This window comes from Manacus candei, unplaced genomic scaffold, assembly GCF_025592945.1.
Source record: "Manacus candei isolate 608988 ecotype Guabito, Panama unplaced genomic scaffold, ASM2559294v1 h1tg000005l, whole genome shotgun sequence".
Classification (NCBI taxonomy): domain Eukaryota; kingdom Metazoa; phylum Chordata; class Aves; order Passeriformes; family Pipridae; genus Manacus; species Manacus candei.
In genome coordinates this window covers 21,168,872-21,193,992 of record NW_026138053.1, presented here as the reverse complement: position 1 = coordinate 21,193,992, position 25,121 = coordinate 21,168,872, and the positions used below count along the sequence as shown (strand labels likewise).

The 25,121-nt window shown below is 48.9% G+C and overlaps 2 protein-coding genes across 3 annotated transcripts in view; both read right to left on the bottom strand.

Annotated features, from left to right (window-relative positions):
• ATF6 (activating transcription factor 6) overlaps window positions 1-12,727 on the bottom strand; it is a 77,655-nt gene extending 64,928 nt beyond the window's left edge. For both annotated transcript variants that reach the window (XM_051804664.1, XM_051804674.1), the window contains exons 1-8: window positions 12,586-12,727; window positions 12,438-12,502; window positions 10,662-10,749; window positions 10,247-10,341; window positions 9,647-9,776; window positions 9,197-9,403; window positions 6,213-6,433; window positions 251-436 (exon numbers count right to left, since the gene is read on the bottom strand). In XM_051804664.1, coding sequence (XP_051660624.1) covers window positions 251-436; window positions 6,213-6,433; window positions 9,197-9,403; window positions 9,647-9,776; window positions 10,247-10,341; window positions 10,662-10,749; window positions 12,438-12,502; window positions 12,586-12,655 — 1,062 coding nt within the window. In that variant the 5' untranslated portion in view covers window positions 12,656-12,727. The remainder of the gene's footprint in view (window positions 1-250; window positions 437-6,212; window positions 6,434-9,196; window positions 9,404-9,646; window positions 9,777-10,246; window positions 10,342-10,661; window positions 10,750-12,437; window positions 12,503-12,585) is intronic.
• A 671-nt stretch (window positions 12,728-13,398) lies between these two features.
• Window positions 13,399-23,571, bottom strand: LOC127478649 (P-selectin-like). Its single transcript, XM_051804629.1, has 19 exons — window positions 23,457-23,571; window positions 22,863-22,950; window positions 20,438-20,827; window positions 20,235-20,342; window positions 19,940-20,122; window positions 17,679-17,864; window positions 17,359-17,544; window positions 17,038-17,223; window positions 16,719-16,904; window positions 16,397-16,582; window positions 16,076-16,261; window positions 15,749-15,934; window positions 15,429-15,614; window positions 15,115-15,300; window positions 14,762-14,947; window positions 14,493-14,612; window positions 14,096-14,126; window positions 13,859-13,914; window positions 13,399-13,718 (listed from the first exon to the last, which is right to left on the bottom strand). The coding sequence occupies exons 1-18, from the start codon at window positions 23,559-23,561 to the stop codon at window positions 13,860-13,862; spliced, it is 2,940 nt and encodes a 979-aa protein (XP_051660589.1). The 5' UTR covers window positions 23,562-23,571; the 3' UTR covers window positions 13,399-13,718; window position 13,859.
• Between the last annotated feature and the right edge of the window lie 1,550 nt (window positions 23,572-25,121).

Sequence of the window (25,121 nt, the reverse complement as noted above, 5' to 3'; positions counted from 1 at the left end):
TATTCAGCTTCTACCCCGTCTATCTTCTCAGTGAAATCTTCAGAAGCACCATGGAGTAAAGAATTAAAAATCAACCAGGTAATGTGACAGGTGTCCTGACCCAGAGTTGGTGAAAGCCATGTCTGGAGTGGGAGGCTGGTCTAGAAATCCCCAAAGGTCTTCCAGACAACATTTCCACGATTCTGTTCTAGCGCCTTGCACCTGAACAAGTGTCTTGATATAAAGTCAGACTTTCATCACAATGTCTTACCTCTAATACTACTTCATCCAGCTGCCTCTTCAGTGTGCTGTTTTCTTTCTTGAGTTTCTCATTCTCCAGCAAGGCTGCCTCCAGCCTCGCCTCCAGTCCCAACATGTATTCTTTCTTCTTCTTGCGTGACTGAAAGGCCGACTCGCGGTTTTTGATCATGCGCTGCTGCCGTCTCAAGACATTGACCTGAACAGACGAAACACAGGCCTGTTAACAATTCACAAGTTTAAAAGTGCCTCTATTTCATGCATAATTTCTGCTTCTCCACTTTGTCAAAAGTCTGCACAGATGGTTTCTCACGCTCTGCTTCAAATGAGCCGAAATGTTCAGCACATGGTTACACCTCTCAGTCGTAGCTCAGGGATAATGAAAAAACGGGCCCTGCACCGCCTGCTTTTTCCTGCATTCTCAACCTCCTATGTACAGGGGACACAAAATGTATACTTGAACAGCAGTTTGATCAATCAAATCACAAAGACAGAAAATACACATCTTCAGGTCTGCAAGACAGCAAGAATGTCATTCACCTTCACTTTACCATGCACCATTTTATAGGCTACAATCAGTCACCTCCTTTCTTAACAGGGAAGTTCTACAGTTTTACAGTCTATTCTGCATGGAAACCATTTCCACACTGATTACATCTGCTTATGTACCTTTTCCAGCTATGCTATATCGTTTTTGAGCTTTTGAATACTGTTGCTGGCCTCAGATTGCACATTCTACGTGTATCAAGCACTTACACGGTAGTTTAAATGCAGTCTCCGGGTGCATCTATACTAACATTTTAATTCAGATCAGGAGAGTGGCTTTGATGCACATTTCCTGATTGTCCCACTTAATGTGCTTTGGTTCACATGACAGAACAGTCTCTGAAAGAGCACACAAACTGGATTGCTTCAGGATGAAGTTCAACCAGCAAATATGTTCCAGGAGAGCACTAGCAGGCATTCAGTCTGCAAGACTAGACTGGGACAGTTCAAAGGAACCCCTCCCCATCCTCCAACAGTCCTGGTGGCTGATTTTTTTTCCCAAGCAGGAACACTCCATCGTCTTTTACCACTTACTCATTCTGTGGTTTGCACTGAGTGGGATGACCCAGACTGAAAGCATCTTGCTGCTGACAAGGATAACAATGATGGATACTGCAGAACGGTACAAAACTACTTGAAATATTAAGTTTAAACACTACTCTGTTGATTTTCTCTCCCTCACAGATTAGCAACAGCAACTCTGTTTTCATTAAGAACAGAAGACGTCCATCTCATTATTAAGCTACAACTGGACATGCCTTAATGACAATTACTCTGAAAGATAATGAAATGCTCTATCTTACACAGACCTGAATATCCTCCAGTAGCTGCCAACACACGCACTGGAGTGACCTGTACTTATCAGAGAAGGAAAGTTAAAGAAAAACAGATGAGAACTATTCCAGAAGTATTATTCTAGGGAAAAAATAACAAATCACAGAATAGTAACATTAACTAACTCAGACAGTGTGCTCTGGCTAAGGCCTGGCTTTGTAAAGAACCTTAACCACAGCTTTCCAACTCCCTCCTTGTATATACCTGCACGCAGACAATATGTTGCTCTAGGGCTTTGGTGTCTGCAAAAATAGTGGCTACAGGCTGTTTGAAGATGACATTCTTCTTCATCATGCTGCAGGCTGGTGACAAAAACTAAGAAAACACGTTACAGTGCATTAACATTCTGGGCTGCCCCCATGTTGGTCTAATTGCTTTTTAGAAAGATCATTTATTATATGTCTAGTCTGCTGCCACCAACAAAAGTCTGTCAAAGCGTAGCTGTTTGTACTTACTCCAGTATCTCTCTTTAGCAGAGTGGAGAATGAAAAGATTTTAACATATTTTCATTAACACTAAGCTTTGTCTTGAATTTTTTAAGTACTACAACATTCAACATAAAAAAAAATTCTGCAGACATACAAAAATTGGACAAAAAAACCCCATTAGGGCTAGCCAAGAACTGCAGTGTATAGAACACACCAATTTGGGGCCAGGATCACTTAAACTGTACACAGATGAAATAATAAGGAATGAGTTCATGCAGCAGCTTTGGCTCGAGTTGTGAGATATTCCAAGCAAGCAGTTACACTCCTCTTTTTGAAAAGAGGTTTTGCATCATGAAGTCAAACAGAGAAGATCAAATTGTTTACATCCACTCTTGTTTGCAGACCTGCTTAGGATTATTCATTACCGGATAGCTTTTAATTAAGTGTCTGGCAAATCAACGTGCTTCCCTGCAGAAAACATGGTGTTAGCACCAGTACAGTGCCTGTACACAAAGAGTACATCTGAGGTACATCTGTCGCTGTTCCAGACACTGCCAGCTACATTTCACAGGGTGTTCATCCAGGCTGCCCTCCTTTGCTCACTGTCCATCTCATCCAGACTGCCCTCCTTTGCTCACTGTCCATCTCATCCAGACTGCCCTCCTTTGCTCACTGTCCATCTCATCCAGACTGCCCTCCTTTGCTCACTGTCCATCTCATCCAGACTGCCCTCCTTTGCTCACTGTCCTCCAGATGCTGGAGGGACAGCAGCTCTACCCAGCCTGATTCAAGGTGCTCTGAGCAATAACTGCATTTCGGTCTATGCCACACCAGTTTCATTTTGACTCATTTCTTAAGCTTGCTTACATGAAACCCAATATTTGCATCCTTGAGTTAATTTAATTTACAATCCCTAAAAAAATCTAAGGCCTTTGGTCAACCTTCTAGCTCCTGTCGGGCTTTTCCTGGGAAATAAGCCTCAACTACACACCCAATCCCACCTAAATCTGATGCAGGAAATGGGAAGAGCTGAGGGAGTGAAATGGTGCAAGAATGCTTGAACGTGGAAGCAGTATAGCAATAAGCACTACACAGCTGGCCTGGCATCAAAATAAACATGCTCCCTGCTTGAGCACTTTGATAATCAGAAGAGAGAGGAACTAATTTATAAAGTCAGCCTGCTTGAGCAACATTGCTCTGTACAAGTCCTGAACCAAGATTAAACGCAGCAAACACCCCTGCTAACTTCTTTTGCAGCCTTCCACTTTTTAAGTTGTGTTGTATTAATTTTCCACTCAAAATAGTAACTTCTGGTCCTCAGGAAACACAGACCATAGAGGGAAAACATATGCCTTAACATCAAACAGTAATCAGCGAAGCAATTTCTGCTTCCTAGCTTTAAAAACTACACCACCACTAGCACATAAGAATGTTGTAAATATGGAGAACTGAAAGGTTCACTGCCAACTCTTGCTTTGAACAGGATTAACTAGATTCAGATTGTCCTCTATCTGCAGAGGTCTTAGGAAGAGCCATGCACTTTAGGAAAAAAGAACAAACACCGCTACCTCAATTTACTTCCAAAGAAAACTCAATTATGAGCAAAATTTAATCTCCATTCCAATGCAAGCTGTACTTTTAGCACAAGGCAGTAAGAACATCTCTCACACTCCAAAGAGTTTTCTGTACAAACATAGGGAAAGTTAATGAAGAGCTGAAAGTACAAATCATTTCAAGTTTGCATTGGCTGGCTTCTTAACTCGGCTTACAAAAGCTGCTCTCTTTAATGATGCATCTCAAATGCAGGAATGCAAAACCTATACAAGTTTTTTGTCTGTTCTTATGGAAGTTCTGGGTTTTCTTGAGTTTATTTCATATGAATATTACACAATGTACAGCAGAGAAAAAATGTTTCAATAGAAATCCACATCTATGCTGAAGGAACTTTTCATAATCTAATTTTTTCTAGATTTTGAAATTTTTTTAATCAAGATAACTGGGAGGCAGAATTAAATCCTTTCTCACTACGAAGTGGAAACATGAGAGAAAGGCCCTATAAGGACACAAACCGAATTGCTTCACACACCTACAGTTTATGCCCTCATATCATTTAACTGCAACAGGAAAGGCAATCTGTTTCTTTTCATTAAGAGCCTCTTTCCTTCAACCGGAAGAGTGGCCTGCTTAGGCAGCGTTTCTTTTGTTCAACTTCCCAGTGGAAGGTTGTTTCCCAGTGAGGAGTGACTGCCCAGAAAGCCTGGCACTTCCCCACGGCTGGCAGGCTGCACAAACGTGTGCCACCAGGACGTGCACCACGAGGGGCCTCACGCCAACGGCTTGCTATCGGCCCATCTCGGTATAACCCACTGCAAGGGCTGAGTGTTAAGCCAACAGTTTATCCCTCCTAAGCCCAAAAGAAAGTCCTGCAGTGTTTCTTTTTATCCCACAACATCTGCTCAGATTAGCAAACAAAAACACGTGTTACAGAGCTCAAATGACAGCTACATCTGTGCAGCTCTGAGCCCACATATGGCGTCCGAGGCAGCCGCGAGATGTTTTAACCCTGCTGGCGCCAGCTGAATCCCAAAACATTTGTCCCTTCTCAAAGCCCTTTTTCACAGTATGTGCCGAAGAGCATTTGCAACTGTTCCTTCACGTTTCAACAAACACAGGTACAATGTGCAGTATTTCACAAGCCCTAAAACTGCTGCCCTAAAACAGCTTTGGGTGGAAATACCCATGCAACCATCCTTCGAAACAAACAGCTGATCATTACCCGGCTACACATTTGACTAGTGACTGTCATGGGTGTGTACATCGAGTAAAATGACAGTAAGTGGGTTTTGTCAATTAACCCTTATATTCAGACAATGGCAAGGTGCCATGTTAGTAGTCCTGGTTACAGGGAATTGCAAATCAAATGACTGCTGATAGGTCTCTTCAGTTTGGCTTTGTATAGCAGGCAAATACCATTTAAAAATGCAGTGCTCTTAACTGTCTCCTGTCAGAACTTTGTTAGCTTCTCGTGAATTCAATATCAAGTTTTCATTGCACTCTGTCTCCTGAATTATTTGTAGCACGTTATTTTTCATTATAAAATGCAGCCCCCACACAAATACAATTAGTGAGGAAAATTTAATATCAAGCACAAGTGGCAATTCTCAGACATGAGGAAACTGTACAGCAACATCCCTCCAAAGAAGCTGAAGGCACATACAGTGATCTGCACTGCTAATAAACTAATACAGCAAAATTCCATGTGAATGGACACCAGTGCTTTCTCCCTTACATTGAGAGACGTGATAGGACCCTCAGCTCACAATGGCTTCCAGAATATGACACTGAAGAACAACACTCAGAGTTTAAAAGCCACAATCAAGAAGCTTTGGTATTCTTCACAACTATGCCTTCTTTGGACAACAAAATGCAACCAAAGCAGCTCCAAATTACTAGGAACTAAATCAACTTAACACCCAGCTCTCTATCTAGTTAAGATGTCAAAGCTGAAAGGGGAAAAAAAACCCCACACATATCAAAAGCTATTTCTGTTTACACCTACTGCTTATTGTGAGCTACTATGGAAAAACTTCTTTATTTGCACAGGGATTGTTGAGAGCTTACACCTTTTCTACTCATACAGTATATGACCAAAAGGGAGCCTGAAGAGATTAAGCTCATATGAAACTCAATACCTGAAGTTTCTAAAAATCATAAGTAAAATCTGGGGAGATAAAGGGGGATGGAAAAAGAACTACACAGTGACATTTCCAATTCATTTATTTCAAAAGGAGTGTTTTTATTATATGGATTAGAAAAATGGTTTAGCACTAATCAAAAATAAGATATATCTTCCTGTATGTAAGAGACCTTGAGAGCTTGCACTTGAGAAGAAAAATGATGGAAAAAATGTATCATCACTGTCTTTTGCTATGCCTGCATCCCTGGTCTGCAACTCCAGGTAGGTCAGCAGATATCAAGCTGCTCATCCCCGTTCTCTGCCAAGCTGCCAGACTCCCTGTTTAACGTTAGAAATCCTATTAGAGTTTCCCTGAGACTCTGAAGGGATCTGGTTATCCCATTAGGTGCCACAATACCTATTATACAATAGGTAACTGAGAGCTGTTTCCAAGCCTTGGTTATCAGCTATCACACACAGTCAGAACTTACATCCAGCCCCATTGCTGGTGTGCTGCCTTGAAGCAAGGGCTTAGTCACTGGTATTTTCCCACTTGTGGAGCCATTTCCAGCAGCTGGAGGCAACGCATTCACCGTGTGGTTTTGAAGTGGTGTGGTCCCTCCAGTGACAGCAATGACTGGCTGGGAAGCAGGAAGCACCCCAGAAGCCTGAAGCTGCACCACGGAGGGCTGGGGGAGCACCACTGATTGACCTGGAACACAAGAACAAACAGCAGAGTTCAGCACCTATGCAGTGGATTTGTACACCATCACTTTGGTGTACAGTAGGGTCATACTGATAGAGGAGGTAGAAAGCCTTGCTTCCCCACCTGCCTTGCACAATTTATCTCAGATCCACTAGTATATTGCACAGAATAGGAACAGAAAAAAAAACTTTAGAAGTTTGCAGGATTTTTAATCCACCCTGTAAACTAAACTTACATATATTAAAGGGATCCAATAAATCAAACTCTCTCCCAAAAGCTCTTCAAAGTTAATAAAATCCAACACTTATTATAAACATTACTCATTTCAGTATTGCTAACACTTGAAGCACTCTGGACAACTTTTTCAAAGAAGTTAGCCAGCTTTCCTCAATCCTCCTTCTCCCCTTTGTTCATACCTACTTTATTGCTGTATTCAATGGAAAACTTACTACACAGAATTGACTCATACTACACTGACTGATACAAAATAGCATAGAGACAGAAGATGAACAAAAAAGAACAATGCAAGTTACACTTTCAAAACTTATGCTAAAGCTTCAATTCACACTAAGACCATTAGTTTTAAAAAATGTTTTATGCAAGAAAGTTTATGCACAAGCTGAACAGAGTTTAAAGAAAAGCAGGCAGAAAAAATGAGGTAATTTTGACAGACTTTGAAATGGAATTAAAAACAGTCACGTCCAAGAAATTTCAGTCCAACAACTACATTTAACTCAAGCAGGTGCTTGAGTAATATTTTGTTGTCTGAAAACACATTAACGTCTCTCTAATCCTTTGTAACAGGATGACCTCGCCAGCTTTCAGAAACAGCACATTCCAGCTGAGCATTCCAACCAAAACGCACGACAGTGTATTACAGCATTTACCCAATCTTCTGGAAGGCAAAAAATGAAGTAATATACCTAGTGCCAAGATCTTTTATGTATGGGGTGCAGGATCAGATCTCCCTTTTTTTGCAGACACAGTCTTGAAGACACGATGAGTTAGTACTACCCTATTTAAGAACCTTAAACGGTGAATTTGAGACTATTTCAAATTTTTTTTATGTATAAAGGATGTGATGCTCTAAGACCATGCTTTCTCCTTTAAGCTTTTATAAAAGGGACTGTAAAAATACGATTTCTCATGCTCCTTTGAAGATAATGGGATATTTCAAACTGGTAGCTCCAACCTGTCATATGCAGGGGATGAAAAAAGATCCTTATGGTTTCCATTATGGAAGTGGCACAATAGAATTTTTAAACATATCACCACTTAAACATCACATGGAAATACTTTCCCAAAAGTATTTCCTCTATACTGTCTCACAGAAACTACTGCCCTGACTTTTCTTCAGGGAAAAGGAGAAGCTGATCTTCACAGTACTATACTTACATCCAAAAACTCCCTATCCCCAACATTCCTTATTCCAGATGGTATTTTATCAGCTGGAACATCAGAAGGAATAAGAATTAGGTCACGCTGACTGTGCTGACCTGTGTTTTAAGCAGTCTAACAATCTTAGGCACTTTGTAACAAACGTCAGTGTCTCCAGATTTGGTTGAACTCCTGATGGAAGAGCAATTAGTAACGAAGACAAATTTTTCACTATTGCAATAATTTCTAGATACATGCCCTTAACAATTTGTCTCCCTTTCCTTCCACGCCTCAGTGCCTGGGCATTCAACCGCAAGGGACTGTGGCCATCAGCTGGTGAAACGAGCAACTGCACCTGACAATTCCTGCAACGCAACCAGTGTCCCCACAGCCTCAGCTGGAGACTGAAATAAGGCTTTGGATTCAGAAATGAAGGCTCAAGCTACTTCAAAAATCGGTTACAGGGCAACTTCAGGAATTGTTCATGGATGACTAGATTTTTTTCTTAATGACAAATTGCCTTGAATAAAGTGTATGTTGGAGGGATACGAAACGTTTAATTAATTTGACAATGAATTTTGGGTTAAATGTGTTCAGTGGTCCCACACTGGCATTTTACAAACACAAGTACACCTTCATCATCACGTTAACACCCAAATAACCTTACTGCACAAAACTCTAGGGATTGTGAAATTACTTATGCTTTGACTGTGACCTAGGCTTATGCAGGCATGAAGAGTTATCAGGGGACAGGAAATCACTTGCCTCTAGTTTGCATCAGCTTGCAGCTGTAAGGAACTTTTCTAACCTCTGACACAGCTCTCAGTTTTTAGCAGATTTCACAACATTCTATTTGATGCTGTTTAGAGAGATAAAAAGTCATAAACTCATGTTCCCACCATCCTGTGGCAGTTTCATGCGGGCAAAAAAAAAAAAGCTTTTACCACTTTCCCCAAGCTTTCCAGCTTCATTCAAGCCACCCTGATTCAGCTGGACCTTCCTTTGGTTACAACAGAACAACACTGTAACCACATTATGCACCACCTGACATCACAAGCAGAGCACAGCAGAGGGTCCCTACAGATCTTTCCCAATCAGCAGTTTTATCTCCACAGTTCAGCACAGTCTCTGTCTTCCATTCCAAATAATGGAATTATTATAATCCAGTGTCTTCCTTTCCAAATAACACCCAGGTAAGGGCTGTTTCTCATAGGACTCTATGAGAGGAGTAAGGCCACCTTCTCAGCCTTAAGCTTTTTCAGCCAATCATGTAGGACCCCTTTTTCTCCTACCCCTTCCCTTTCATGCACCAAACCTCACTTCATTCTGTCAGCCAACCCGAACAGACAAAGTTACCCCCAAGACCTGGCTCAGTCAGGACAATTCACCTACCTTTAGGAGGTGCTGGCTGAATGTTAACAACTGGCTGACTCTTTGGCAGTGGTACAAGCATGGGAAGAGTCTGAATAATGATGGTTTTAGCTGGGACGCCAATGTTAGCCTGAGCTTCAGGCACAGCAGGCAAAAGGGGTTTGGGCTGTATCAAAGGCCTGGACACTGTCTGATTACACCTCTTCAGGTTCCTCACAGAATTATTTCCTAGAAAAGGAAAAAAAGTCAGAACAGAAGGCACAAAATAAAGAATTCAAGCAATAATAAAATGGCTTTTGGTATGTTTTTTTTTAACCTATCTATAATATTTGTTAAAAATAAAGATATCTGATCAAAAATTCAAGTCAGAAATGACAGGATATCTATAGTCTGTTAGTTAATCATTCATATACAACACACATACTAGCTATAGGATCAAAGTAAATCGCAAAGTAGCTCTATCTCTCATACCAGATCGAGAAGAGATGCTGACAGCAGGCTTCTTCCCCCCATCTCCTTCGGGGGATGCAGGGCTCCTGCAGCTCTTGCTGTAGAGAGAGATGGGAGACATCTGGGAGCTACAGCTGAAGTCCACATCATCCTGCACACAGAAAGTACATGAGATTAATGCTTCAGAAACACAGAGAAGTGTCTACTAGCAGTTCAGAGTATATCTACTTTTCATCACTTTTGTGTTGCTGCTGCAGCAAACAGGAGAAAGGTTTTGTTCTGCAGTTTTATCCTGGTCAATGCCAAGTACCACTAAAAAAACCCCAACAAGTACTTCTGCTCATCAGCAGAGCAATGCAAGGCAGAGGCCAGCAACTGCTAGACTCAGAAGCCTTTAGAAGGCATTTTGTTTGGCAACCAGGCTAATAAACATAACAGAGGAAAAGGAACTGAACATGCTCTTATTCGAATGGGTCACAGAGAGGTAAGACAATGCCACTGAAGGAAAGGTGCTTTTGCATGGGTTGGAAAAATGTTTCCTCTTATGCCACGAATTTGATCAGAAAAGTAAATCACTGGGCTTTTGTTGCTAATATGTATCACATGGAGGTTTCTGCATACAGGCACATTCTGCACTGGAGAGTCCACAGACGACGGAGAAGGGACCGAACAGTTTGAAGTGGCTGGTGATAAGGGTTCTGTCTTCACACTGTCATCTGCAAGAGGCAGATAAGGAAATTTTACTGCACAAGTTTTTAGCAAGGAGAGATCAGTAAAGGACACACACTGCTCTACACCAGCTATCTAATTCCTGAAGCAAAGCACAGCAGAAAACATAGTGAAACTAAAGGTACTAAACAGCTTAGCTTGTAGGGCAGTCCTTGCCAGCTGTACCTGCCCTACACAGCACAACTTCTCATAACACAGCTGTAGGGAAGTGAATAGCTTCACATAAGTTACCACTAAGTTGTAACAGCTCACCCTTGTGGGGCAGAGGGGTAAGAGTCACACCTGCAAAATACAGAAGATTAATTACCTGTATAAGCATGGCCTGTAATATTCCAAAGGTCTGAGTCCCAAGACATCAAATCCAAATCAAAATGAAAGTTATAGAGATCATTTTCCTGAAATGACAGTTCAGAAAAAGAGACAAGACAAAAAGAAAGATATATTGACACCACCAACCATTATGTGCACATTCTTACAGCTCCAGAAAACAAACCAGAACAATACAACTATCACTTCAGTTGCCTTAAGGCACGCAGAGATAAAAGTCCTTAAAGGAGAATTTCTCAACTGGAACATACAAGACAAGGCTTATTTTAAACCTTAGACCTGTAGGAAAGGAGCATGTCAGTTTAAGACCATCACTAATTATCATACCCTTATCGGTAGTTTCTAAACCAAAAATTCTAAGTCCACTCATTGAACCACCTCAAATAAAACACAGGTCTGCCTTGAAAAATTTATTTAATGTCCTTCCATCATTACATCTCAAAGCATCTTATAAACAAAAGCATCATTAGGGATGGTTTACCAGAAGGAAAAGAGACACAAGTACTGATTTGTTTAAGACTTGATGAACAGTATATATAAGGTCACCCTATATTTGAATAAACTGACATCATCATTTTCTAAAGCCACGGACCCCAATTTCCTTTTCCAACAAAAATAAAAAGAAACAAACAAGAAAAAAAGATTAAAATCACTTCATACATATGATTTATCATGGGACCTTTGAAACAACAATTGGGAGTTTTGCTCCATTTTTTGTGCTTGTGCATCTGTAAGTCCCAGTTCTCTATGCAAATGTGGCATTTTATGAGAACTTGCATGAAAAAAACAAACATGACATACCCAACTCACACAAACACACGACAAAGATTTTCTTACTAAAAACCATCCTGCAAGTGTACCTTTTCCTTACATTCTCAACTTGGCCGTAAAGGGAGGCTCAAAAAGTCTGCACAGATGTTACTACTTACAAGTTAGAATGAAGAGAAAACTCATCAGAGTACACTGATAGGAAGAATGACAAAAACCCACAGCCCAAGCTGTGCAGTAAGAGCCTCCACACAGGCAACTAATGCCAACCTGCTGACGGGCACTACCTTTCCCTTGTACAATCATGCAGTTCCAACGTTTTCTCCAGTCAGTGGCTCTACAACACCTGTAGGAAGGCTCTTAGTGCCTGAGATTTATGTTGGATTACCCAGGGGTTGTGCCGGAGATGAGTCAGGACACAGTGAGCACAGAGAAGGCAAGAGGAAGAATATGGAATGGAGAATCCACGAGACAGGTGCCCCGGGAAAGAAAAAGTGGTATGTGCAGCTGGACAGCAAAACACACGGGGATTAATGCATAAGGTTGCAAGCGAAGGTTTTTGGAGAAAATCCTACAGTAAAGAAGAAAACACGAAGCCATCTAACAGGCAGGGTGGTAAAGCCGAGCCCCGGTGGATGCAGGTGTAAGGCGCCCACGCTTCTCCCTTCCCGCAGCGCTGCCCTGCGGGGTTCGCCTTCCCTGGGGCAGCGACAGCACCGCCCCTCCCGGGCACGGCACCTCCCGGGCACGGCACCTCCTGGGCACGGCACCGCCAGCTCTCACCTTGGACTCTCCCCTTTACACCTTCAACCTCCGGCCTTGAGACCCACAGTTTGTTAAGCGATCGATATCCCAATGACTCACGCAGGGTGAAGGCCGGGAAACCACGGTCTCCTGCCGGGCTGCCCCGGGGGGACCCCCGCGGGTCACCCCCCTGGCCGAACGGGCAGCCCGGCCCCCGCCGCCCCCGTCCCCTCCCGGTACTCACGTCGGGCTCGTCCTTCGGGGCCGCGGCGCCCAGCAGCTCGCTCAGCTCCTCGCCCAGCACCGCCTCTGCGGGAGAGACAAGGGGCTCAGCGCCGGCCCGACCCGGCCGGGCAGCCCCGCGCCGCCCCGGCCCCCCCAGCCCCGCTCACCCCAGTCCAGGCCGCCCCCCGCGGCGGGCAACAGCCCCGCCGGCTCCCACTCGGCCTTGGCCGCCGCCATCGCTTCCCTTTCCTCCCGAAACACACGTCTGCTTCCGGCAGCACCGCCCCCGACGGCGGCCGCCGCCGGACACTGCGCGGGGCGGGGCCGGGAGCGGCCGGAGCGGGGCCCGCACGGGGCTCACACGGGCGCGGCTCGGTGTCCCACCCCCCAGAGTCACAGAATCAGCTAGGATCTGAGTCCAGTCTGTGACCCAACACCATCATGGCACTGAGTGCCACATCCAGTCTTTCCTTCCTTAAACACCTCCAGGGACGGTGACTCCACCCTGTGGAATTTATTCCAATGTCTAATCGCCTTTTCTGTGAAGAAATTCCTCGTAATATCCAACCTGAACCTCCCCTGGTACAGCTTAAGACTGTGTCCTCTCATCCTGTTGCTAGTTGCCCTGGAGAAGAGACCATCCCCAGCTGGCTAAAACCTCCTTTCAGGGAGGTGTAGAGAGTGATGAGGTCTCCCCTGAGCCTCCTTTTCTCCAGGCTGAACAACCCCAGCTCCCTCAGCTTCTCCTCACAGCACTTGTGCTTGAGTCCCTTCACCAGCCTTGTTGCTCTTCTCTGGACCTGCTCCAGCACCTCAATGTCCTTCCTGAACTGAAGGGCCCAGAGCTGGACACAGTACTTGGAAGTGCAGCCTCAGCAGTACCGAGTAGAGGGGAAGAATCACTTCCCTGGTCCTGTTGGCCACACTATTTGATGGAGACCTTCCCCCCCTCCCAAGCACACAGAGACACTGGTTGGACACAGGCATTTATTTGGGCCCTGCTGACACAAGCCCGTCCCTGGGGCAGCCGAGGGGGAATGTCCAAATTCACAGAGAATGTCCACGGGTCGAGCAGCAGGCTGCCCACATGAGACAGTGGCCCATGGCCCCAGACAGGTCTCCAGCCACCTTTCCTGGAGGCAGCTTCCCCTGCTGGTGGTATGTGCAGTGTGGGCACAGTCTCCACAGGCAGCGCTGGTCCGGGCTGCAGCTCTAGGCGTGGAGTCCCTCTGGGCCCCACCAGCAGCTCCCGCTGGGCCTGCAGCACTGGGGGACACAGTGGGGTTCAGTCATGGGCAGGCTGGAAGCACAGAAGAGATGGAGCTGGAGTTACCCACTTTGGTCCCCAAGGGTGTCCCCACCTGGGAGCACTCCAGCCAGGAGGATGGCTGCTCAGGTGAATTTTGAACAGGGTGCTGTGAGTGTCTTGACAGCACTCACCTCACAGGTTGGCATCATACGCTGCATTGGTGAAGATGCCTGGTGATCCTAGGTCACTGCAGGGCAAACACAAGGGTGTCACCTTGGACAGTGCAGGAGTGTGTGAAGGGCAGGTGTTAACACAGCCCTGTCAGCCCCCAAGATGCTCCCACTGCATATAAAAGCAGCCTCGCACAGGCAGATCTGAGTGACAACAGTGACCACTGGGCTGTGAGAGTCACAGGGAATGGCTCTCACCTGGTGGGGTTCAGGAGCTTCTTCTTCTCCTCTGATAATGGTGTTGAAATATCCATGGGGACAGAACAGATAGAAAAGAAAAAAACAGATGTTTAGTGAAGATCATGAGAAGCTGGAGCAGAAGTATGGGATGGAGTGGGGAGGGGCAGAAGCATTTCCTGTCTTCTTCACAGTGAGGGTGTTTATCTGGCTCTGCCCTCCAAAGCTGGCTGCTGACACTTTCAGCTCAACAAACTGCCACGGAACCGTGCAACTTGCAGCAAATAAGACACTTGGATTGAGGCAGTCACACTGTTAAACTCTTCTGATCATCCCACCCTCCCCAGGGACTCTGTAACCACCTTGCCTGAGAGCCCCTGGACAAAGCTATTGTGGGCTGTGGGAGGTGTTTCCATACCTCTGTCACTGAGGCGCTTGGCAAGGATGGCAATGAGCCCCCCAGAGAGCACAAGACCAGCTACTGTCAGGGCTGTGCCACTGCTGTAAGCCAGGACTTGCTTTAAGAAGGCACCATCCTCTGAAACAGATCCACAGACCCCCAAGTTAGAAAGTTGCCAGGACTTCTCAGCCCCTGGAGTGCCCTCACCACATTCAAGATGCACTTGCAAGAAAGCTGGACCCCCCCGCAGCACTAGAGGAGCAGGGGGGTCTGCTCCTGCACCATACCTGCACAGACAGGAGGATGCCTGGTCCAGTTCCCTGTGGCCTCACACCAGAGCACCTCTGCTCCCATCCGAACAAACCCCTCCTCACAGGAAAAGGTGCATGTGGAGTTGTAGGTGAAGTTCCCATGCACGTGAGAGCAGCTCAGGTGGCCTCTGCTGGGGGGGTCCAGCACTGGGCAGCTGATGGCTGGAGATAAAGCACAGCAGCAGTATTAGAGGACAGGACTGATGGTAGTGAGACAGGGACACTTGGGCTGGGAAGCCAGGGGATGAACTGACATAGACTGAGGCACTGGGGAAAGCAGTCTGCTGCAACAGAGCACTCCCAGACAGGTGTGAGATCATGAGATTTACCTTTGCATTGTGGGGTGTCCCCAGTCCAGGTCCCCATGGCTGTGCACTTGCGGCTTTCTGGCCCCATCAGCACAAACCCTTTCTGGCAGGAGAAGGCACACGTGGAGCCAAAGGTGAAGTCCCCAAGTGGGTGGGAGCAGGAAGCCTGGCCCATCTTCGGGGTGGTCAGTGCTGAGCATTTGATGGCTGCAAGGGTAAAAAGGCACATCTCAGAAAGGAGCCCGAGATACTACAGTGTTGGGACCAGGGGGCTGGGGAACATCCTAGTGCCACCCCAAGGCCAACGACACACTGAGCTCTGGCAGCAGCTCTACCTTCACAGCGTGGGGCATGTGCCGTCCATGTCCCCATGGCCGTGCACTCCCGATGCTCCGGCCCCATCAGCACAAACCCCGTCTGGCAGGAGAAGGCACACGTGGAGCCAAAGGTGAAATTGCCGTGGAGATGGGAGCAGTTCAGTTCTCCCCAGTCTGGAGCACTGAGCACTGGGCAGGCGATGGCTGCAGAATGAAGAGGTACACTTCAAGCAGGAGCTTGGGAACTGGGAGACTAAAATTCTGGGACCAAGGGGCTGGGGAATATCACACCATCATCCCAAGGCAAATGACACCCTGCACTCTGGCAGCAGCTCTACCTTCACAACGTGGGGCATCCCCTGTCCATGTCCCCGTGGCTGTGCACTTGCGGCTCTCTGACCCCATGAGTGCAAACCCTGTCTGGCAGGAGAAGGCACACATGGAGCCAAAGGCGAAGTCTCCATGGAGGTGGGAGCAGTTCAGCTCTCCCTGGTCTGGAGCACTGAGCACTGGACAGGCAATGGCTGCAGGGACAGAGAGACATTTTCAAGCAGGAGCCTGGGTACTATGAGGCTAAACTGTTGGAACAAGAAGACCAAGAGGGTCCTCTGCGGAACATCCCATGGTCAACCTGAGGCATGTGACACCTTGAGCAGCAGCAATACCTCTGCATTGTGGTGTGTCCCCGGTCCAGACTCCCGTGGCCATGCACTCACGGCTCTCTGGCCCAGTCAGTGCAAACCCTGTCTGGCAGGAGAAGGCACATGTGGAGCCAAAGGTGAAGCTGCCATGGTGGTGGGAGCAGTTCAGCTCTCCCTGGTCTGGAGCACTGAGCACTGGGCAGGCAATGGCTGCATGGCAAAAAAGAACACTTCAGGAAGGAGGTTGGGGACTACAATGCTAAACTCTTAGGATGAAAGGACCAAAACACTGAAGAACATCCCAGGTCAACCTATGGCCTGAGACACCTTGAGCAGCAGCTCTACCTTCACATCGTGTTGCATCCCCTGTCCATGTCCCTGTGGCCATGCACTCACGCCTCTCTGACCCAACCAGTGCAAACCCCATCTGGCAGGAGAAGGTACATATGGTGCTGAAGGCAAAGTCTCCATGGACGTGGGAGCAGTTCAGCTCTCCCTGGTCTGGAGCACTGAGCACTGGGCAGGTGATGGCTGCAGGGTAAAGAAGCACATTTCAAGTAAGAGTCTGTGGACTACATGGCTCAGCTGTTGGAATGAGAGGACCAAGACACCCAAGAGCATCCCATGGTCACTCCAAGGCCTGTGACACCTCGAGAAGCAACTCTACCTTTGCACTGTGGGGTGTCCCCAGTCCAGGTCCCTGTGGCCATGCATTCACGGGTCTCTGACCCCTTCAGCACAAACCCCATCTGGCAGGAGAAGACACATGTGGAGCCAAAGGTGAAGTTCCCATGCAGATGGGAGCAGTTCAGCTCTCCCCAGTCTGGAGCATTGAGCACTGGACAGGCAATGGCTGCAAGGATAGAGAAAAACTTCAAGCAGGATCCTAGATACTATGAGGCTAAACTGTTCGATCTGAGAGGCTTGGAAAAACCCAAGTGTGACCCCAAGGCCAGTGACACCTTGAGCTCTAGCAGTAGCTCTACCTTCACAGCGGGGAGTGTCTTCAGACCAGGTCCCTGTGGCCATGCACTCAGAGGTGTCTGGCCCCATCAGCACAAACCCTTTCTGGCAGGAGAAGGCACATGTAGAACCAAAGGTGAAGTTCCCATGGAGATGGGAGCAGTTCAACTCTCCTTGGTCTGGTGCATTGAGCACAGGGCAGGTGACAGCTGAAAGGACAGAGACACACTTCAAGCAGGAGTCTGGGGAGTACAAGGACAAACTGTTGGAATGAAAGGACCATGACACCGGAGAACATTCCATGGTCAACCAGAGGCCTGTGACAGCTTAAGCAGCAGCAATACCTTCACAGCGTGGGATGTCTCCAGTCCATGTCCCCATGGCCGTGCACTCCCGATGCTCCGGCCCCATCAGCACAAACCCCGTCTGGCAGGAGAAGGCACACGTGGAGCCAAAGGTGAAATTGCCGTGGAGATGGGAGCAATTCATGTCTCCCCAGTCTGGAGAACTGAGCACTGGGCAGGCAATGGCTGCAGAATGAAGAGGTACACTTCAAGCAGAAGCTTGGGAACTGGGAGACTAAAATTCTGGGACCAAGGGGCTGGGGAATATCACACCGTCATCCCAAGGCAAATGACACCCTGCACTCTGGCAGCAGCTCTACCTTCACAACGTGGGGCATCCCCTGTCCATGTCCCCGTGGCTGTGCACTGGCGGCTCTCTGACCCTGTGAGTGCAAACCCTGTCTGGCAGGAGAAGGCACACGTGGAGCCAAAGGCAAAGTCTCCGTGGAGGTGGGAGCAGTTCAGCTCTCCCTGGTCTGGAGCACTGAGCACTGGGCAGGTGATGGCTGCAATGGGAGAGCAAGTCTCAGAGACAGAATAGATGAGGTTAAATCTAAGGATTAGGGCTGAATCCAAATCAAAGGAAACCAAAGCTGTGGTCATATGTCTTCAGCTTGCCTTTCTCACCCAGACTCACCTCTTCAAAAACAGTAGTTGGTACAATGCTTTTTCTGCCCTACGAGTGATTTGCTGGGGGGCACACAATTGCTGCTCTGCAAGAGCCCTGTTTATCCCTTGCACTACCCTGCGTTGAAGGCCCTGGGATGTAGGACCACACCTGCTGCAGTCTACTTGCCTCCCTTCCTTTATTGGAGCAGAGACCTGACTCTATCCTTGTCACAGTGGCAGGGGAATGGCTTTGGGGCTGTAGAGGACCAGATGGGATGACGGCAATGGCTACAAGGGTTGTGTGCCAGCGTCCCCAGGCTGTGGCCAGGATGCGCTTTGCTGCATGCCAGGGCAGCACCCAGCATTTGCTGGGGTGAGTGGCTCTGCTGCCTGCAGGACCACTGCAGGTTAGTGCCAGGAGGACATTTAACACCCCCATCACCCAGCCCAGCTGAAACACACCCCATCTACTGTACCTTCGGCTTTCAGACCAACACCAAATACTTTCCTAGGTAGACTTTTCCTTTCGTAGCTGTTTTACAGGCAAGTCTGGTTTCCCACAGAATTCCCAGAGGTGTCTATTGGTGAACATGTCATGCGGATGGGAGCAAGTGATCCAGCCCCTTTTTGGGCCAACAATGACCATGCAACAGCTGCAGGCAGGCACAGGGCAGGGTTTGAGACAGCAGGCAGCCTTGTCCTTCACAGCCCTCACAGCACCATCAGCCTCGCCACAGCAGGAACCTCTGCTCATTTTTGGAGTAAGCCCAACTGGCAGTGCTCACTAACACTGCTTTGTTATCACAAGCAACCGTCTGACTCATCTGATTCTTTGCAAGAAACAAGAATCAATCATACATACAGCCAGCAGGAAAAAAACAAGGGGCTGGGAAAACAAGCCTCTGGGAATTTGAAAAGCCTGGAGCAGGCAGGCACAGCCTAGCTTGCCTGGGGGGACTTCCACAAAATTGGGAGCCAGCTCCTGCCCCTGCTGGGGATGATGACTACAGAGAATCACATCACAGCTCCATGGCTGTTGTCTTAACTGCAGAAAGTTTTGTTGGTCTCAGGTGCCTAAAGTAAGCACCAGGTTGGACTACAGGCACACCTTGCACAGGCATCATTAGCAGCACTAACTTCAAGGCAGGCTTTCTTTTTTAAGAATATATGTACAGAGATGCTGTTTGGCCCCTGGCAGTTTCTGCTGGGTCTCCCAGTAGAGAGGGTCCCCACTTGCGTCCCATGTCTGCTCCAGTCCTTGGCTCATCCCATCCTTGCGCAAGGCTGCAGCACAGGAAAGGTGGAGCAAGGCTCTCACATCCCCAAAAAAGCTCAGCACTTCCCTGGGACGCGTGGGGCCTGGCTGCAAGCCCTCAAACCACCAACAGGAAGACTTTCCCTGCCCCTGCAGCATAACACACCACAGCTTTCTCTCCTCTGTGGCTTCCTGCCACGCTCTGTCCCTCCCAGCTTATATCTAACCTCATTTCATGGGTCCTTGTCCCCGTTCAAGGTGGCTTGATGTGGCCTGCCAGGATACCCCCTTCCCCTGGCTGCAGGACAGCAGCCCCTCTTTTTTCTGAGGACCTTCAAGGTGCCAAGCACCTTTCCAAGGCAGATCAGAGTGGGCTTGGAGAGATGAAGACTGTGCCACTGGGTTGACAGAGGTGCTAAGACAGCATCCTGACCCCTTGCTTAGTGCACAAAGGGTGCTGACATCTGGGTGGAATTCAGGACAGCGAGCAAGGGCACTGGGACAGCCAGGCAGAGCAGGGGGCTTATCCAGAGCTCACAGCTGCTCTGCTCGTTGCAGCCTCATGAGGGAATCGCCTCCTGCATCAGCACCAGGAGATGCTTCCACAAAGGGCAGGGCATGGCAAGACTTGCCTGAGCAGCATTGGGCACATAGTGCTGGTCCCCCTAAAGCATCAGTGCTGTATCCCTGAGACTCCCAGGCCCTGAGAGGTCCTACCTGTGCAGATGGGGATGTCTGCTGACCATTCCTGGGAAGGCAGGCACCGCAGCGTGCCCATCCCTTGCTGCTTGAACCCCTCCTGGCACCCAAACATGCAGGTGGAGTTGTAGCTGAAGTTTCCGTAGGGATGGCTGCAGTTCATGTGCGCTCCCTTGGGCTTCAGCTCAGCACACTGCACAACTGGGAGAGATACATCACTGCCAGCCCGTTAGGAGCACAGGGAACTTGCCCAGTTTGCCACCAAGGCTCAGGCTCTCCAGCAGGGAGGGAAGGATGGGTATGGATGGCTCACCATACTGGCACTCGGGGCCGTGGAAGCCGGGGTAGCACTCGCAGCGGTAGCTCCCAATGGTCTCCACGCACTCGCCGCGCTGGCTGCATGAGGAGGGCTGGCAGGAGGCTGCACACACAGAGGATGGTCATCAGGAGCTGCTGGCCACCCTGGTGGTCCCCAGCCCACCCAATCCAGGTCTGGGCCACAGTCCCCCTACTAACCCTTGTAACACAGCGCCTTTTTCTTCCGGCTGCAGGGCTCGTCATTCCATTTGCCCGACTGCTCCTTCCGCTTGATGTAGATCTCCACGCAGTCCTGGTTGGAGCGGCGGTTGTTGGGCTCCCCAACTGCCCAGTTCTCTGCCTCCTTTGTCAGAACCTTCCTGGTGCCCACCCAGGTCCAGATGCCTCCCAGCTTGCGGATGCCAATCCAGTAGTAGGTCCCATGGCGGGGCAGGTTCTCGTTGAGGTACTCGATCTCCTCCTTGTTCTGGATTGCCACCAGGTCGGTAAAGAAGGTCTGGCAGTAATTCCTGGTCTGGTCCCATGTGTAGTCCCCTCGGTCACTGTAGTAGTACTTCCAGGCACCCACCTCCTCCCACAATACCATGCCTGTGAGAGAAGGTGAAGTCTGGGATCAATGCAGAAAGGATGAAGCCAGGTCAGGGATGGGATCCCTTAGGGCATGAGGGTGGTCTAAGCCTGGCCAGTGATCAGCTGAGTGAGGAGATGGGATGAAAGGGCAAATGTGGATGAGAATGGGGCTCTAAGGGTACATGGAAACCTGGGTAGATCAGGCATGGCAGAAGGAACTGAAAACAAGGGGATGGCACAGGGATGAGGAAGATGGGGGAGACAGGGTGAAGGCTGAGACAGTGGGCAACATGGGGCAGGCAGAGTGCAGGTGGCAGAAGGACCCCAAGTGGTGATGCCAACCCCTTCTCCAACACAAGTATTGAAAACCCAGCCCCATGGCCCTGTTCCCCTGCCCACAAAAAAGTTTCCCAAAGGGGAAAACCCCGCTTCAAGACGGTTCCTTAAACACGGTTCCTTCCTTGAGTGCAGAAGTGTGCCACTTTGGTTTTCTTCCTTTACAGTGTTACATCAGAGTCAGATTGGAGCAAGGCAGAGCAACAGGTATGCCCTCACTCCCAAAAGCATTTGGATCCCAACCTGCTCATCTGAGCTAGAGATGGTCTGAGGAGTCTTGTAAAACTCAGTGTTGCAAAACAAGATCTTACAAAAGTCAAACTCACATCCTGGTCATGCCTACCAGGCAGGGCATGGCCAGAGATTAACTGGAACCCATAGCCACAAGTGAAGGACACTTTGCTGAAACCCTGCTCTTATTTACTGCATTTCACACCACAACTTTACGCAATCAAAGGGTTTTAGCCACAAAAAGAAGCTTCCCCCCTTCTCCCCAAAAGTAGATATCTCCACAACAGCTGAAAGTGATATGGTATTCATATTTTCATTTGTCAGAAAGTGATATGGGAATAAAAGCCTGCTCCAAACAACCAGCCTGGGGTGCCTTGTGTCTCAGGAGAGCACACCACACTGCAGTTATACAAAGGTCTGGGCATCACAGAATAGATGCAAATTTAGGGCTTCTCAAGTCTAATTAGAGCTGTAGTTTGGCCAATAATTATATATTTTTCTAAGTAAATTCTCATAATTTGTCTAGTTTTCCTTGTGAAAGAGCAAACTATCCACTTTGTTCAACAAAAACTGAAGCTGAGGAAAATGTGGTTTCCCACTACAGCCCTCATCTTTCCCTTTTGGGAATTTGGGGCTCCAGGACAGGAGCTCAGGGCACTTTCTGGGAGCCTGCCCCATCCTCAGTTCCCACTGCCCCCTCCTGGCCCTCACTGACTCCCCAGCCAACCCCTTGGCTCCCTTGGCAGCCCTGATACCTCTTCCCAGGGTGGTGCTCAGCACCCTCCACACTCCAGCTGTCTTTCCATTTTTGTTTTCCCCTCAGAGCTAAATCTCAGACTCCTCCTAACACTTCTGCATTTGCCTCATTTCTGTTCCTTAGCTCAGTCATGAAAGGTCCTTTGGAAAATAATTCAGCTCACAGAGGATTTCCAGGGACAGAGCAGTCAACAGCAGGTTTTGCTCTGTGCAATGCCAGCATGTGAAGGAAATATCCTACAGGCAGCAAAACCAAACTCTTTTCTACTCTGATTTCTCCTCCTGATGTCAATTAGCAGCTCTAGTTCTGTGTGGTGCTGCCCCAGCTGTGCTCCCAACCCTTGCACCTGTGTGTCCTGTGCCCATGTCCATGCCCATGCCCAACTCTGCAGCACAGGCGTGGGTGTAGGCAGCGGGTAGAGCTGCTGCTGCCTTTCTCCAGTTCACAGTAGGGTGCAGCAGCTGCCATGCTGCATGTGGGGAACCAGACACCCTGCAGGGACCCCACATACGGCCGAGCTCACCCTGGGGGAGCGTGGACTGCCTGGAGGAAGCCGGCCTGAGCAGACACAGCCCCCTCCCAGCCCAGGAGGATCCAGCCCGGGAGCTGGCAGCCACAAGGGTTGTGACTGATGACCCTCCAAAATAACACTGGAGCTGCCCTGCTCCAGTTTCCCAGACCTGCAGCAGGGTCACACGGGGCTCACTGAGCGGGCGGTGGGTGACTTACCCCATGTGATGGCAGCGATGCCCAGGTAGATGCCAAGAGAGCCCAGAGTCCATGTCCTCCCAGCAGACTGCAGTCCCACAGCAGTGCCCTGACAGGGAGGGAGATGTGAGCACGCACATCCCAAGAGGCTCACACACACCCATAGTGCTGCCAGGCAGTCCTGGTGGACATGAGGGCACATTTCTTGTGCCAGCTCACACACAGGCATGGATGGTGCTGCCAGGTATGGCTCTGCTGCAGAAAGGGCCCTTCTAGGGAGGCACTTTGGGGGACTGTGCCTGCAGCACAGCTGAGCAGCGAGGGAGACACTGCTGGCAATGCAGTTCACTCCTGCGGAGTCCCTAAATCCAGGGCATGTCCTGTGGCCTCCCAGCCCTTCCTGCTCAGCCAGGGCTGGCATCTGCCTTGCAGTGGCAGTGCCCTGTGTGCCTGGGGTCACCCGGGCAGGGTGTCTCTGGAGCAGCCTGTGTGTGTCCCACAGCCCCTGACAGTGGCACTGGTTCCTCTCAGTGCCTGCCCATAGCCCTGCCCTCCTCCAAATCCCCTTTTCCAGGCAGACCCTGAGTCATCCCCAAGGAAAGGAGCAGGACCTACCATGTTGGTGCTGCAGACACGCCTTGCCCAGCCAGTGGCAGTGCCAGGCGTGTGTGGTCCCCGGCAGGCAGCGGTGCTCACACTTCCTCTGAGCCTGCAGAGCATCGTTCCCTGCCCTTGGCCTCTTCCCCTCCCACCCCGGCCCCACTGCCAGCCCTCATCCTGCCCCACATCACCGCCTCCCGCACCACAGGGCTCTCCCACCCCAAGAAACCCTTCTCTCACCTGGGGCTGGAAGGGAACAGCAGAGTCCCCACTGGCCATAGCCCTGGTGGGACTCAGCTCAGCACCAGCCCCATGGCATGGGAGCTGAGTGCATCCCCACACTGCCATAAGAATGTGACAAGCACAGGAGCTGACCCACAACCAGCCAGAACTGCCCAAGCCCCCCAGGAGGTGGAAAAAGGTCCCCCAGGAAGGGTTCAACCCCAGCCCATGGTGCCCGGGGCACCAAGACCTCTCTGACCCACCATGTCCATGTGGCAGCATCCACGCCGGTGGTTGGGAGACAGAGGAGGGATGAGGTGTGATGAGGTCCCACAGGGGCTGAGTGGGAGCGTGGCTCACAGCCTCCCAGCTCTCATGCTGGATGCTCTCCTTGCATGCAGTTTTGTTCTGGCTGTGAATCCTCATATACTGTTTATAAACAGTTACTTACACAATGTATTTTCCAGTCCTTATCTTTATAAGAAAGGTCCAATAATATGCCAGAGGAACTTCCCCTGACTTCTTAATTTCCATTAGAAACTTCCACCAGAGTTTCAGGAATATGCCTAATTGCGTCCACCTCCCCTTGGATCATTCTTGAATCATAACAAATCTTTCCTTACCCCATTCTGCTCATACGTAAAACTGCCTTGGCAGGGTTTTCTGTAGGAATTACTCTGCTCACTTCCAGCTAAAACCAAGCAAGAGCCATGCAGGTCACATTTATCTTCCAGTTCCAAAGAAATTGATTCTGCTCCACTGGGACTCATTCTAAACAAAAGGAGGAACCCATCCCACAAAAGTCATAACCCACTAATTACTTTACACTTGACCAATACAAATGAAACTCAGTTCCTGTCTCTGGATATCTTTCTTGCATCATGTTTTACTGCAATTGTCTATTTCTATGGAATTACTGGGGATGAGTCTGTATGTCCAGTAATTCAGGAGCACTCGCTTTCTAGCAGCTCATCTGCTGAGGGTGGTCAATTATGGCACAGGAGAGGCAGGCAGAGAGGCTGAGGGGCAGCTGCTGGGACAGGAGAGCATCTTCAAATGCTGAGGGTCAGCTGGCCAGGGTGGGAACTGCCTCTCCCACTGATGAGACACCTGCTGGGACTCACAGAGGTGTTTGTGGGTGTGTGGCCCAAGGAGAGAGCAGGCAGTGCCCCTGCCAGTTTCACTTCTGCTGAAACCCAACACGGTAGGGTAGAGTAGTAGAAAAAAAATATTCCCACCTTTATTTTTGTAACTACAAATAGTTTCTGGTATTGTTCTAAAAGCAGAATCAAGGTGGCTGACACTCAGAGGCAGCTGCTGCTGCTGCAAAATACATGGCAGTACATGGCCAAGTTCAAAGCACTTTGTGGGATCAGGTACTCCATGCCCACAGATACCTGGGCTCAGAGAGGGGGTCCTACATGGCAGGACAGATACTGAGGGTTGCTTTGCAGGTAG

Excerpts from the sequence above, each read along its gene's own strand:
- LOC127478649 (XM_051804629.1), bottom strand. The coding sequence starts at position 23,561 with ATGCTCTGCAGGCTCAGAGGAAGTGTGAGCACCGCTGCCTGCCGGGGA. Across the intron at positions 17,865-19,939 it reads AGACATCCCCATCTGCACAG|CCATCACCTGCCCAGTGCTC; the intron begins GTAGGACCTCTC and ends CTCCCATTGCAG. Across the intron at positions 14,127-14,492 it reads CAAGCGCCTCAGTGACAGAG|AGGAGAAGAAGAAGCTCCTG; the intron begins GTATGGAAACAC and ends CACCATTATCAG.